The sequence below is a fragment of the Lactuca saligna genome, chromosome 2 (assembly GCF_052625555.1).
Source record: "Lactuca saligna cultivar CGN05327 chromosome 2, ASM5262555v1, whole genome shotgun sequence".
Taxonomy (NCBI): domain Eukaryota; kingdom Viridiplantae; phylum Streptophyta; class Magnoliopsida; order Asterales; family Asteraceae; genus Lactuca; species Lactuca saligna.
In genome coordinates, this window is record NC_136418.1 from 133,540,872 (window position 1) to 133,555,987 (window position 15,116).

The 15,116-nt window shown below is 30.8% G+C and overlaps 1 protein-coding gene and 1 pseudogene across 1 annotated transcript; one reads left to right on the top strand and one right to left on the bottom strand.

The window, feature by feature from the left end:
• The first annotated feature begins 61 nt into the window (after window positions 1-61).
• Window positions 62-2,150, top strand: LOC145031678 (Exostosin family protein). The gene is made up of 6 exons (XM_078980283.1): window positions 62-413; window positions 503-799; window positions 957-1,246; window positions 1,350-1,582; window positions 1,665-1,822; window positions 1,896-2,150. The coding sequence occupies exons 1-6, from the start codon at window positions 210-212 to the stop codon at window positions 1,995-1,997; spliced, it is 1,284 nt and encodes a 427-aa protein (XP_078836409.1). The 5' UTR covers window positions 62-209; the 3' UTR covers window positions 1,998-2,150.
• Window positions 2,151-12,865: 10,715 nt separating this feature from the next.
• LOC145030103 (ethylene-responsive transcription factor ERF025 pseudogene) lies at window positions 12,866-13,213 on the bottom strand (annotated as a pseudogene).
• Window positions 13,214-15,116: the final 1,903 nt, after the last annotated feature.

Below are 15,116 nucleotides of genomic sequence, written 5' to 3' on the forward strand. Positions count from 1 at the left end.
GTATTAATCAAAGAAACGAATTTAGAAAATAAATTATTTTAATCGGCGGAGCTGTTATAGATCAGTGCATCTTTGAACTTTACAATTTCACACTCAAACGCTACTCCGCTGTCGTCTCCCTGAATCTACACTCGCCGTTAATAATACCGCGAAAAATCCTCGCCGGTGCCGGCAACCTATACAACTTCTGCGGATTACTCATCCCACGAATGTCGGCGGCGAAACCTCCTTCGTCGCAATCACTACCATCCTTCACCTCCATCTCTACAAAACAAGGATTGATTTTAATCCTTTCAACCCTAACCCTACTTACATTCACTTACGTCTCCTTCAGCTCCTTAGGCTCCGGTCTCCAATACAACTACTCTTATTCTCCCCCTACAACAACAGTAACATCTGTTTCCACATTGAAGGTATACGCTATTTCGTTAACTTGATTTGTTCAGATCTTTGTATTGTATGCTATAATTCTTACTCTTTTGAACTTTGAAATGGTAAACAGGAAGATGTGGATGCGGAGGATGCTGCAAGTCGAAATCCAGATGGGTTTTCGGATGTATATCATTCCCCGGAGGTATTTAAGCTGAATTATGCAGAGATGGAGAAGAGATTTAAGGTTTATATATATCCAGATGGGGATCCAAAGACCTTTTATCAAACTCCGAGGAAGCTCACTGGGAAGTATGCCAGTGAGGGGTATTTTTTCCAGAATATTAGAGAGAGTCGGTTCCGGACTGAAGATCCAGATCAAGCTCACTTGTTTTTCATACCAATTTCATGTCATAAGATGAGAGGAAAGGTGCGTTGATCTTACTTCTTTTCTCCATCTTCTCTGTTTACGGATCAATTGCATTGTGAGATTTGTTCTGCAAATAAACCACTACAAATTAGATATGGTGTATTATGATCTTGTTAGTAATTGCCAGATTCAAGTGATCTTTTGCAATGAAATGCAGGGAACTTCATATGAGAACATGACTATAATCGTCCAAAATTATGTTGAAGGGTTGATATCAAAGTATCCATACTGGAACAGAACCCTAGGTGCTGATCATTTCTTTGTCACTTGCCATGATGTTGGTGTAAGAGCAACTGAAGGACTTCCACTTCTTGTAAAGAATTCAATAAGAGCAGTGTGTTCTCCAAGTTATGATGTTGGATTTATCCCTCACAAAGATATTGCTCTTCCTCAAGTACTCCAGCCCTTTGCTCTTCCACGTGGTGGTGGACATGACATTGAAAACAGGTTTCCATTTTGATCTTGATTTTAGTTTTAGTTTATACTTTCTCATTTACTCTAGAAATTGGTTGATCATTATTATACTTTCTTGTCATCTTTTTCAATCTAGGACTACACTTGGTTTCTGGGCTGGACATAGGAATTCAAGAATCAGAGTGATTTTAGCAAGAACATGGGAGAATGACACTGAACTTGACATTTCAAACAACAGAATTGATAGATCAACTGGTCCTCTTGTATATCAAAAAAGATTTTATAAAACCAAATTCTGCATCTGCCCTGGTGGGTCCCAGGTGAATAGTGCTCGTATTGCAGATTCAATCCATTATGGCTGTATTCCAGGTAGACATTCTTTCATCATTAAAACAAAAAGTTTCCACCTTTTATTGTTATATATATCTAATTGGTTGATTATAATTTGCAGTAATTCTGTCTAATTACTATGATCTTCCATTCAATGATATTCTTGATTGGGGGAAGTTTTCACTCATACTCAAAGAGAAAGATGTGTATGATCTAAAGAAAATCTTGAAGGACATATCCAATCAACAATTTGTCACACTCCACAACAATTTAGTAAAGGTGCATTTTTTTTTTTTTACCTATTTGTGAATAAGAAAAGACTAAATAAAGAAAGTCTGTTTTACCCTTACAGATTCAGAAGCACTTCCAATGGAACACACCTCCAATCCCATATGATGCTTTTCATATGGTGATGTATGATCTATGGCTGCGTCATTCTGTCATCAAATACTAGAAAAGTCAGGTTTGCCCTTTTACAGAAAATTGTTGTTTTAAAACCTTAATTACTATAGTACACATTTTTTCATTTTTTTGGACTTGTCATATGTTTACAAACATGTCCAATGTCTTGATTCTAATCCTTTGTAAATTAAGCCTTTTTTTTTTTTTTTTTTTTTTTCTGGTTGTTTTTTGTCTCTAACTGGTTGAACAATTTGCAGTAATTCTAGTAGAGACTTAAAAAGGATAGGGTAGATTGGTTTGCTTCACTTACAAACTCGACTATGGCTTTTAGATAGTGTTGTTTCATACTAGACTTTTATAAAAAAAAAAAAAGAAAAAAAAAGACTTCTACACAACATGAATTGAAATTGAGACAAAATTGAAATCGAATTTGTGTCATTTCGAGTGTAAAAAACACAATGCCATGTCGTACGTGTTCAAACTGGCCACCCTTTTTGACACTTTCACATGTTGAGCAATCTAGATGACATAATACGAATCCAAAATGATGAATCGTATAAATAAATTGGTGGATTAGTAAACTTTTTTGATTTGATGAATCGATGCTTGGTGTCCTGAAAAAAATAATAATTAACGAACAAGCTCTACCTGTTATGAATTAAGGGTGTGAATTTGAGTAATAATGTCATGTTTTTGTTTGAGATGACACGACAAAGTTATACGTAACATGAATACGATGTAACAATACGACGTAACAGAACAAGAAGTTGTGTTTTTGTTAATTTATTTATTTTTTTAATTTTTTACCAACAAGAAAACAAACAAGTTAAAACATGACAAAGATAACGTAAATAAGTGTTAGTTTATTTAATTCATACACAATTACATGGGTATCAAAAATATATAATAGGAAACCAACAAACATTTTACGAACATAACGAAGAAATTTGGTTATCAATATGTTTAGTAACCTACATGATAGTGTCTTACCAATTGATTAATCATGGTATAAAAATTTTAATACTATGGTAATATATATATATATATATATATATATATATATATATATATATATATATATATATATATATATATATATATATATATATATATATATATATGAGTATTACTTTATGGGATTATTAATTTCTTTTAGTTATTTTCTTTTAATTTCTGTTGTATTAATTCTTTTTTGTCGGACCGAGTTTTGAGACATTTTTTGAACAAAATCATCAGTTTCGGACCTTTTTCTTTGTTTTTATTATGAACAACTGATTTTTTTTTTTGTTTTTACAGCCCAAACATATTTTGGTTTATTTTGTTGTTGAAAAGTTTTCGAATTTTTGTTCAACAATTTTCGATTGTGTTTTGATTCGAATAAAATTGCTCTTTCGTCATTGTGTTTTGATTCGAATAAAACTTTTTCAATTCAAGTTTTATTTTATTAGTATTTCATTTTTTAATAAAGACTTGATTTGGAAACACAACATTATTGTACCCTTGAGCGTAGGATAAACCACTATATTTGATTTAAGATAATGTTTTCTTTTGTCTTTCAACACTTTCATGTAATCCTGTGAATCTATGAAGACTTGATCTACCACAACTCTTGGAATTGGTTTCTCATTCAAAACATCATCATCATCACTCACATGGTCCTTAACTACAACAATATCATAAAAATCACAAATTTTGGATGTCGAAGGTTGATCACTATTTACTTTCGATATTGAATCATTACATTCTTTACCTTTAGCCACTGAATTAACATTAATGTCAGACAATCGTGAGCAATCGACACATTCCTCTGCCTCAATTTCACTGATATTGTCAGTATTATCATAGATATCAGCAAAATTTTGTTAAGAACCAAGTGTCGATTTCTCAATCATGTTCAAAATCTTGACTTGTTCATTTTTGGTTAAGGTTTCATTCACAATTTTTACAAGATCATCAACATTCAAACATTTATTTATATTTACAATACCATATGCGTAAGAATCATTTGGAATTTTATCATATTCAACTATATTACTTTCACAGTCATATGTTGTTTCATCAATTTTTCTCTTTCAAACGAATGGAATCGAAGCAATTTCCAATGATGTTCATCACATGTCAGCTGAATGATAAATTTTTGTTAGTTTAACATACAAACGCTTAGCATAATTACAATATATGTTTCTTTGTTTAATAAGCATTGAAATGTAAAAGATTTTTTATTCTAAGATCAAGAGATTCCATTAGTCCTTTCTTTTCTTCGAGTCTATTTCTAGCTTCATATAATTGGGATTTGGACTTTTCTGCTTCACTACTCATGGAGATTAACATGTCATTAATATAAGCACACATATTATCACTTCGTCTGGAAATTGTGGTTTTTCCAAAATATGTCTTAAACTCGGTCCTGCAAAAAGAATTAATACAATAGAAATTAAAAAAAAATAACTAAAAGAAGTTAATAATCCTATAAAGTAATATTCATTAGTATATATAAATATTTAATATTAAAATTAATATTTATTAATATATAATAATCCAATAAAAAAGAATTAATCCAATAAAAAAGAAATTAAAAAAAATCAATACCCCAATAAAATAATATTATTAATATATAAATATTATATATTAAAAATAATATTTATTAATATATAAATATTATATATTAAAAATAATATTTATTAATATATAATAATCAAATAAAAAGAATGAATCAAATAAAAAGAAATTAAAAAAATTAATTAAAAAAAACTAATATATAATACTTCAATATTGTTAAAAAGAAGATATACATAAATGGTCCATATGGTTTGGGAAAAAGATTCAGTTGCAGAAATGGTTCCCAAGGGTAAAATAGTCATTTAAAAAAGTTAACAGTCAAACAGTTAAAGTTAACGACATAGGAACCAAATTCGTACAAGGTATTCAAAATTGGACCACTGGTGCACCACCAAACCTTTTTGGATCAAAACCGCATAATTTTGATAACCACAGAGACCATTTTTGCAATTTTGTCTTTAACAAATGTTCCTTTTAGGCGACGTCATCATTTTTTGGCTGTTAATAGAATGATATTTCCGTCATTTCACAAAACAGGGATCATTTATGAAGTTTTTTCTTTATTTAAAAAAAAAAGAAAAAAAAAGCCTAATATCCCATTGTCACTGCTTCCAACCTCAGATCAAATAACACACAAACCCTATCTTCCAATCAATTACAAATTGAAACTTCATGATTCTATAAGGAAAATAAAAAAAGCCTAATATCCCATTGCCACTGCTTTCAAAAACGTAATCCAAAAACCACCTAAAATATTTTTACGAAAATCACATACAATTAATATCCAATCTAAGAACTTTACCTCCAATATTAATATCAGTCTATTCCAGTTTAATCATCAGCTTCTCTAATTTAAAATCTTTATTGAGCTTGAATGAGCTCTTATAAGCAAATCGATTGTTCAAGAAAGATATAAATATTTGTTTTGCTGCAATAACCTGTTATGAGTTAAAGGAAATTAATAGATAAAATCATAAAAACTATCAATATCACAACCCTCATTGCCCTCTTTCTATATTTAGACTCATCAAAATTCTCAGACCTCAGTAATATAAATTTATTTTACATGAGTGAGATGTACTGACCTCCGATCCTAATAAGTAAAAGCTAGATGTATAATTACAAGTTATGGCATGATACATTTAATGAGTAACAATTCAACGATATTGACCACTTATTATACTTAAATATCAATTCCAATTAAAAATTGTAAGAATGAAACACCAATCTCGGCGAAACATTTTTACAAACACCTAGGCGAGCTTACAAGTTTCTTACATTGTTCACCAAAAGAACTTTCAGACCTACTTATATAACTACAAAACTGGAAATATCTAATCTATAGATTCAAACAAGATGGACTAACTTGATAATTTGGGGGTGTTGAAGAAGAAATACAGAACATAAACCTCGTACCTGAAAACCAAGAACCCATGGAAATTTGAATACGTTCATATGTAGGAAGTTGAGGGGTTCCTGCGGCATGTGTATAAACAATGAAACGATAGAATAGTCGGTGAAATTGATGAGGCTACAAGACATTTTATATATGTGTATTATTTTAGTAATCCTAATGTGAATATTAACATTTGATTATTCATATATTCAAAGATAATCTTTTTATCTATTTATCTCTTATAAAGGAGACTCTAAATAAATAAGGTTAATGACCTAGAAAGGTAATGAACTTTTGTCTTTGTCCACATTTAGGTAACCATATTTTTTTCGTTCACATTTGACCATTGAACTTGTTTGGCCTGTTCAAAATAGGGTAATATGACCGGTAATTATGGTAATATTACCCTATTATGAACAGGTCAAATAAGTTTATTGGTATAATGTGTACGAAAAAAACATGGTTACCTAAATACGGATAAAAACCAAAGTTTCTTACCCGTTTTGGTAATACTGGACAAGAACCGTCTTAAGGACTGTGTGCCCTGGGATCAGGCTCCGATAGTTAATGAACAATTAGGTTAGGCTTGGTCTAACCCAGTTTAGTCCCGGCTAGTCATGGGCTAAGTTGTGTTGCTCGGTCTTTAAAACACATACAACCTAGCCCCTTAAGCGTACACAACCTAACCCCTAACTAGCTGGGCCTAAACTGGGTTAGTCTAAGACTTAACCATCTCCTCATACACAAGACCAGACAACCCAATTTCATTTCACATCAATGGATCTTATGACTACTTGCACTTAACATAAAGAACCTAATATTACCAAAATAGGTAAGGAACTTTGGTTTTGTCCAAATTTAGGTAACCATGTTTTTTTTTCTTATACATTAGACCAGTAAACTTGTTTGACCTGTTCATAATAGGGTAATGTTACCGCTAATTGCGGTCATATTACCCTATATTTTGAACAGGTCAAACAAGTTCAATGGTCAAATGTGAATGAAAAAAACATGGTTACCTAAATGTGGACAAAGACCAAAGTTCATTACCTTTCTAGGTCATTAACCCAAATAAATATGGTTCAAGATAAGTTTCATTCTTACATCATATTCATTTAAAACCTCTACAATCTTTTGCCATTCAAATAATTAGTGGTTACCATTCAAGAGTTTAGTTTTTTGAACTTATATCTTATAATTACTAAGAAATTGATTGGTAGCTGAAAAGGTTTTATTTTAGTATAAAAAGGTCCATCGTATGAGTTACATACACATACAACTCACATAATGAGAAATAAAACATATAAATATTTTTGGCTATATAATAACATTACTTCCATGCTTTTCTATTCACATTTTCTTTTCATCTCTTAAAGTTATTGTTTGATAGAGTGTTATTAGCACCTAAGAATTCCTTAAACTCCATTGGAGATTGCTTTATCTCTTATAATATTTTTCACTTTGGTTAAAACTTTATTCCATGATCACCAATATAATCTTGGTTATGATTTTCACAATGTAATTGTAAATTTGAAAGCGACTAAGATGTTACATTGTTTCTTTTCTCTTTTAATATTTATAATCTAAACTGCATTAAATTGGAAAGAATGCATATGTAGGAGGGTTGCTTCAAATTTACATACTAGAATCGATACCACTAAAGAGGTAGACGGTTGTTAACCGGTGGTGAGAAGATTTAACTACATTTTTAATTATTTTTATTCATGATTTGTAAAATCTATTTTTGTATTCTTGTTCACTTTAGTTTTTTCATGTACAAAATATGAAAAGGGGTTCTTGATGTACCAACAAAATCAAATGTAGTTTTTTCAAAAAATGTATTTGAAAATCAATATTATATTTACTAATCGATATATTAAAACTCTTGATGAGATTAATATATAATGGAATATTTTATGTGACTTTATTATTAATTTCAATGTTTAATATTTGAAAGTTCATATCTAAAACTTTAATGTTTTTTTGTGTAAAATAAATAGTGTAATACAAAGTCTATCTGGTCAAAATTATTTATCAATAATCCATTCAAGAGAGATTTCATATATGCCCTTATTAAACATAAAAATATCATATTTACCAGACCTAAATCATAAATATCATATTTATCCTTTATAAAAGTCACACCCCCAACCAGAATGACAGAAACGTTCGAGGGTGGACGTCATGTACAATATCACAACAATTGTATAATAGTAATCAAAGCAACAACAACCATTGCATTGATAACATATTATTTACATTGTGTTCAAAACATTACTTGTTTAACATTAAAACTATAGTAAAAGATAAGACGTAATGCTACCATGCTCCTTCTTCGCAACACATGGGAGGGTACCTGTCTACTAATTTTCCTAAGAATACAAGTGGTTTGCAAAAGTGTTAACATTAAAGTTGGTGAGTTCATAAGTATTTTTGATATAAAAAGTATATTCTTTGTTCTTTGAAAATGTTAATGCGTTCTCCCAGAAAATCCAATATTTTCTTTGTAAATAAATTATAGTCTTAGTATTTTTCAGACCAGAAGGTATCAGTTTCTTATGTTTATAATCTGTGATTCGAGGTTCTGATTCAGGTAATTGGTATGACTCGTACTGTTACTTCCTATGATTGCTTAGTGTATACAAATTATATATAAGTAAGATTGAACGGACAATCGATTGGGTGATTCTGCCCTAAGCTCACAACCAATGAACAGGAAGTAAGATGGAATTCACACATTCTACTGCCTATCGGATCTTTATACATATATAACTCTGAAGTATAAGCTAACGAACCATAGAATTAACAATTAAGGGTCCTTTATGTTATACTAGTTAGTAAATAAGTGTTGAGTCTTTTGTAAATATGTTCCTAGTTGCAGCCGCTCTACTGTAAATCATTGTTTTCGATAAGTAATCGTATTTGTTTTCAGAAAGATGAACTGTAAACTGTTTACTTGTAAAATAATGATGTTGATCCTGGAAAATCCTATATTTTCCATAAAAACCGAGTTGTAGTCTTAAACGTTCCAAGACCGAAAGGTACAAGTATTAATGTCATACTTAATTTAATGATACCTAGTTTTAAATATGTTTGCTCTGTAAATTTATATGTAATGCTAATACCCTTTAAGACTGTTTAAGAAGTATATTACTACATAAATGAGTCGTTGTTTTCTCCATGTGAGTTCTTATAACCATACTTGATGACCCCACATGGCCTGAAACGACGTTCTTCAGGCGTCAGAATCGTTATGACATTTGTCATTCCAGGCCTGCCGGCCTAACTGTAGCTAACAGTTAAGGTGTGAGATTGTCAGTCCCGTATAGATCTATATACAAATTCACGCTCTCCCTACAAGAGACTCTGGTTATAAGTCGGGACTTGGTTGGTACTTAGATAAGTACGTGAAGGCGTCTCACAAATTGCTTCAACGAGTTTATGAGTAATAAGTGAAAAACCTTTTAGTTAATAACATGTAACTTTGTAAAATAGACCGTTTGTTCCATAAACTATACCTATTATAGTTTATAAGTTTGTTTCCGTGTTATAATATGAGCTTTGTAAAATAGTTCATTTGTTCTATAAACTATACTTATTATAGTTTATAAGTTTGTAAGTTTAACAGTACCGATGTTTGTCGTATTTAATAAATTTCACGTTTAAATGCATATTAACAGTAAGAAAACATAATAAGAAATTTATATTTTTAAACACAAGATTTCTTGTGTTTTACTTGTATCCCCCCCCCCCCCCCCCCCCCCCCCCCCAAAAAAAAAAAAAAAAAAAAAAACATTGAAAAAGCTTGGAAAAAAACAGGGGTATGAACTCACCTTGAATGTGTGTGCTAGTTCGGACGCAAAGTGATTGCGAAGGATCCCCAGGTTAGAATACGTGAAAGTAACAGTGTCTTAAAAATAATTATCTACGACGACGTATTTAAATTAATAAGATATAATAATAAATTAAATAGTGATTTAAATAATATTTAAAGTGTTAGAAAACATTTTAATTATGTAAGAAATACTTACAAATAGTCTTAGGAATTATTTGGAATCTTGCTAGGTGTTTTCGATGTACATGGGGGAGTTTTCGGTTGGAGGCTTGAAGATTTGAAGATTTTGATGAATGTTCTTGGTGAAAATACGAAGACCTGGGTAGGAATCTCTTGAAGATATGAGGTTTACGGATGATACTTGAGAGCAAAAGTGAGGTGTTTGTGGTCTAAAATGTGAGAAATGAACTGGGTTTGCGGACACACACACACACACACACACACACACACACACACACACACACACACACACACACACACACACACATATATATATATATATATATATATATATATATATATATATATATATATATATATATATATATATATATATATATATATATATATATATATATATAGAATTGAGTTAATGTCTTAATGGGCCTTGGTTAAGTTTTCAGTCCTTTAAGAAGTGATTTCGGCCTATGTAAACCGAATACCCAAAGTGCCTTTACTATACAACCGAAAACCACCTTTTGCCGAAATTCATTTTCTAATATTTTATAATCATTATAATTATTAATAAAATTATATTGACCATATCACCCTTGTTTCCAAATTGTTTCGATACCCTTGATCCAATATCACAAACACAATGCTACCTCTACCATCTCAACCCCTGAATCGTGTCCCCCATCTCTTACTGTTAGAGTTTCATTGCAAGAAGTGAAAGCGCCAAAATAAATAAAATCACTTCAAATTGTTTAAGTCTTGAGTTGGATTAAAGAAATCACACCTGCTATTCCGATCAGAGGGATATATCTAGATGCATGCTTAACACAACAGGCCAATATACCCTATTCATCTAAACTTCTCTGGAAACTATCGATTCTGAACGGGGGCATTAAAAAACAAGCCGACCATCTATTTGGAATCCATTCTTTTACCCTTGTGTTGTGAATCAAAGGGATAGGAATGAGAACACACACAGACCCGGGAGTAAATGTTGTTGTTCATCATCAAGTTTTTCTGACCTGGATCGAAGGTTGGGGCAGCCATTGGTGCAAGGGTGGGTCTCTCGACCTTACAGGAGTTTTGGGTGTTGGCTATGATTTACAGAGAGAATAAAGACACCTGTACTTGAGTTAGAAAAGGGAAACGACTGTAATTTTTTTTGGAGGCTGCTATTTACACAACAAATAAACACTTTTGTTTTTGGGAAACAAGACTGGAACTTGGGTAAGAGGAGAATAAACCAAAAATAAGGATAATATGGTAAATTTAATTCTTTTTACAATTACCCCTTGTTCCCTAGTTCCACTTAAGGAGAGAAATGGGAGGATACGGAGGGAAAGTGAGGGGTGTCGAAGGAAAATCGTGTTCCCGAGTTTCATTAATCGAAGGAAAGTGAGGGGAGGGGAAGAATTGTAGAGTCATATTTTCCTTCCAATTTTTCCTCCCAAATTGGGCGGATTTGGGAAGAAAGTGAGGGAAAGAAAATTTTAAGTTTTATTTTCTTTTTCCTCCTAACTCGGGAACACAAAAACTAAAAATTTTCCTTTCCTTTCCTTTCATTTCCTTCGAACTCGGGAACACAGAATAATGAATATTTTCCTTCACATCCATTTCTTTCTGTCAAAATTTTCTTTCGCTTTCCTTTAATAAATTTACATAAAAACTCGAGAACAAGGCGTTAGAATGATTTTAAAATATAAACAATAATTATAAAATATAAAAAACAAAATTTGGGCATATATGATATTTTAAAAGTTTATAAAGGGTAAATATGATATTTAAAAAATAGGATGGATAAATATGATATTTTGATGTTTAATAAGGATATATACGAAATTCTTACATTCATTGGAAAAAATTTATTTCTTTTTTTATCCTAAAAATATTACTGGATAATAGAAAGAAAATATTAAATAATATTTTAATTATATTAATGTTATAAAAACTTATAATATTTATTAGATTGTATAAAAATAAAAATCTAAAGTTTTAAAAGGATCGAACTATATTAGATAATATTAAAATACTAATTAATGATTTTTTTATGGGAAAATGACTTAAAACCCCAACGAAGTTTCCAAACCGTTGAAAAAACCCCAATCATATTTTGTCTATTAAAAAAAACCCAATAAACTTAACATTTTGTCTAAAAAGTCCAAATAAGTTCCAAACCATTCAGAAAATTTCAATTTTATTTTGTTTAAGTTCGTTGGGTTTTTTTTGAACAGTCAAAACATGATTGGAGTTTTTTAAACGTTTTGGAAACTTTGTTGGTCTAACAAGTCATTTTATCGATACAGTAATAAACCACGTCATCTGTTTCTCTTATTTGACTTTCAGGAAAGTGTAACTTAGTTGAGTTTTTTAGACAAAATGTTAAGTTTATTGGGTTTTTTTGAATAGACAAAATATGATTGGGGTTTTTTGAACGGTTTGGAAACTTCGTTGGGGTTTTAAGTCATTTTCCCTTTTTTTATTGGTTGTTAATTCGGTTAATGCCCAAAAAGACGAATAAAATGTTAAATTTCAACATATTAATTTTTTTTTCTATGGTTATTTTAACCACTTAATGGCACTCTTGCGCAACCCGCAAGGTTTTGCTTAGTAAATCTTATAAAAGCGACCATCCAAGTGAATATGGTTTAAGATATGACATGCTTGCAATATATTTATTTGAAACCACAACTTTTCAACTTTCAACTGATTAATAAAAATCATTCAAGAGTTTTTTACTTATATATTATAACTAATTATTTAAGTAAATGAAATTTTATGTTTTTAAAATTAATGTCATTTATTAATGATCTTATATATATATATATATATATATATATATATATATATATATATATATATATATATGAAATGAATTATATATCTATCAAATAACAATAAAAACGTCATTTCCATAATATTGTTTATTATAAGATAAATTTAATAACTCCACTAGTTGTCACAGCCTTAAGTTCCCCGACGACGATTCATCAATTGTCTGCTGTTGGGACGGGCTCGCTATCATTCCCTCTGCTATATCCTCCGTCGGAGTTGACATATCAAGAATATCATCCATGAACTTCATCAAGTCTGCCGCTTCCGCTGCCGCGCTCTTTATCAAGGCAGGTTCTGGGGACTCCGGCAGTTGATAATATCTAGCAAGCTCTGGGAAATTCAACACTGCATCACTACCCTTGAGTGCCAAAGCCGCCACGTCATAAGCTGCTGCAGCCATCTCCGCCGTCGGATATGTTCCAAGCAATATAAGAGAGGGTTTACGTGGTTCATCAATCTCCGCTGCCCACATCTTATTCCAACCACGTACCCCATGAAAGGTATGGTATTTTTTGGTGGTGCTTCGGGAGCTTCCAGCAGACTCAGAGGTGTTCATAGTGAAAGTACGTTGAGTTTCTCTGATTGAGGTTAATATTATATTGTGTTCGTAGTTCTTGAATCTTACAACCAGGTATAAACATACACACCCCCTATGCATATGTATATATAAGTACAAAATAATTTGTGAAAATGGTGATGGAAGCATGAGAAATTATGTGTGATCAATGCACATGTATGTGAATATATAAACATTAATTATAAAATCTTTGATGCATGTTAATTTAATAATTAACAATCAAGTTTTGCATCCAATAAATAAATATTTATTAAACATATGAGACCTTGTGATGTAGAATGAAAGTAAAAAAACACAAAAGGTATATAAATATTGGGAGAAAAAACTCCTAACATCATTCAATAATGTCTTAGAAACTTAGAAGAAATTTTTGGAACAATCAAAGTTATAAGAAAGTCTATGTATAAGGGTAGTTCTATAATTCCGTAGTGATAGTGTAGTCGATAATTTAAAATCAAACTAACTAATAGTTATTATCTAAAATATCATGCAAATAATATGAAATCACCACATTGGCTAAAAAGTAATCTATAACCAAAAATCATATACAAACACCAAAAACAACTTCTTTTTATTGTTCTTGAAATTCTTAATTAATTCCTTGTTGTACGATAAATATGGCTCCGGATGATGAATGATAACCAACCGAAATATATATCAAATAAATTAAACGTTTACTATTTTTGTGATCGATCGACTTCAAAATCATTAACCTATGATGTTAAGGACTATTTTTTAGTTCCGGTGTACATCAATTATCAATATTGAAATTTAGCACATACCTAGTAGAAAATTAATATATTTTTTTTTAAATGACAAATCTAATCTACTCCTTAACTACTCATTAAATTCACCTATGTCCACGATGAGACTTAATCCTCCACCTTAAGAAGTGAAGACAACAACGGAAACCGTTAGGTTAGAAGCCATTTGATAGTAGAAAATTAATCACAATCACAGAATAAAGTCTTTAATTTCGATGGTGCGTTGGTTATATAGTATTAATCACAATCACAAAATAAAGTCTTTAATCACAATCACAAAATGAATGTATATAGAAAAAAATATGTTTTTTTTTGTACAAAACCTTCAAATCAACTTGTTCAATTGTTACTGATGTGTAACATACACGTTTTGAAATCGTGTTATAAGTAAATAAAATTGTGAAATATTATGTAAAATTGAGTGTTGAGTTCTAACAGATGATTTTTTTACTAGAAATGAAGTAAAACTATGTTTAGAATCACTCAGAAAATATTGGAAGTCTTATGAGATTCCAATTAAAAGCCAAATAGTGAAATTTAGCGAAAATATAAAATTTTAAATAAGTAAAATTTTATTATTTGATGTTGTAGAAAATCTCGTTAGAAATTTGTAGGCGAAAACCTCGTCAAAATCCGAGTTATAACGAAGAAGTTATGACCAACTGAAGACCCGCGACAAAACCGGCACGATGCCGAATGACGTAAAAAGTGAGTTTTTGATAAACTACTTTTTAGCCTTAGTAATCTAAATGAAAGTCGTAGTATTCGTTAAACCGAGAAATTCGATAAAAAGAACGCCAAAAATCTAACTTCGTATGAGGAAGTTATGATTTTTCGAAGTTTCAACTTAGCAGTAGACAGCTAAAAACTCGAATTTTAGATCGAGCGATATTTTACCGATACATCCTAAACGAGAATCGAAGGTCTCGTCATATGTAGTACAACGGTAAAAAGTCTGATGAAAACGGATGTCGGATGAAGAAGTTATGAATTCTTAACGGATTTTCCTGTCCCGATCTGTTAAAAATAATAAT

Bases quoted from the DNA above. Each gene is read 5' to 3' on its own strand.
- LOC145031678 (XM_078980283.1), top strand. From the start codon at position 210: ATGTCGGCGGCGAAACCTCCTTCGTCGCAATCACTACCATCCTTCACC. The intron at 800-956 runs GTGCGTTGATCT...AATGAAATGCAG, and splicing joins GTCATAAGATGAGAGGAAAG to GGAACTTCATATGAGAACAT. The intron at 1,583-1,664 runs GTAGACATTCTT...TATAATTTGCAG, and splicing joins CCATTATGGCTGTATTCCAG to TAATTCTGTCTAATTACTAT.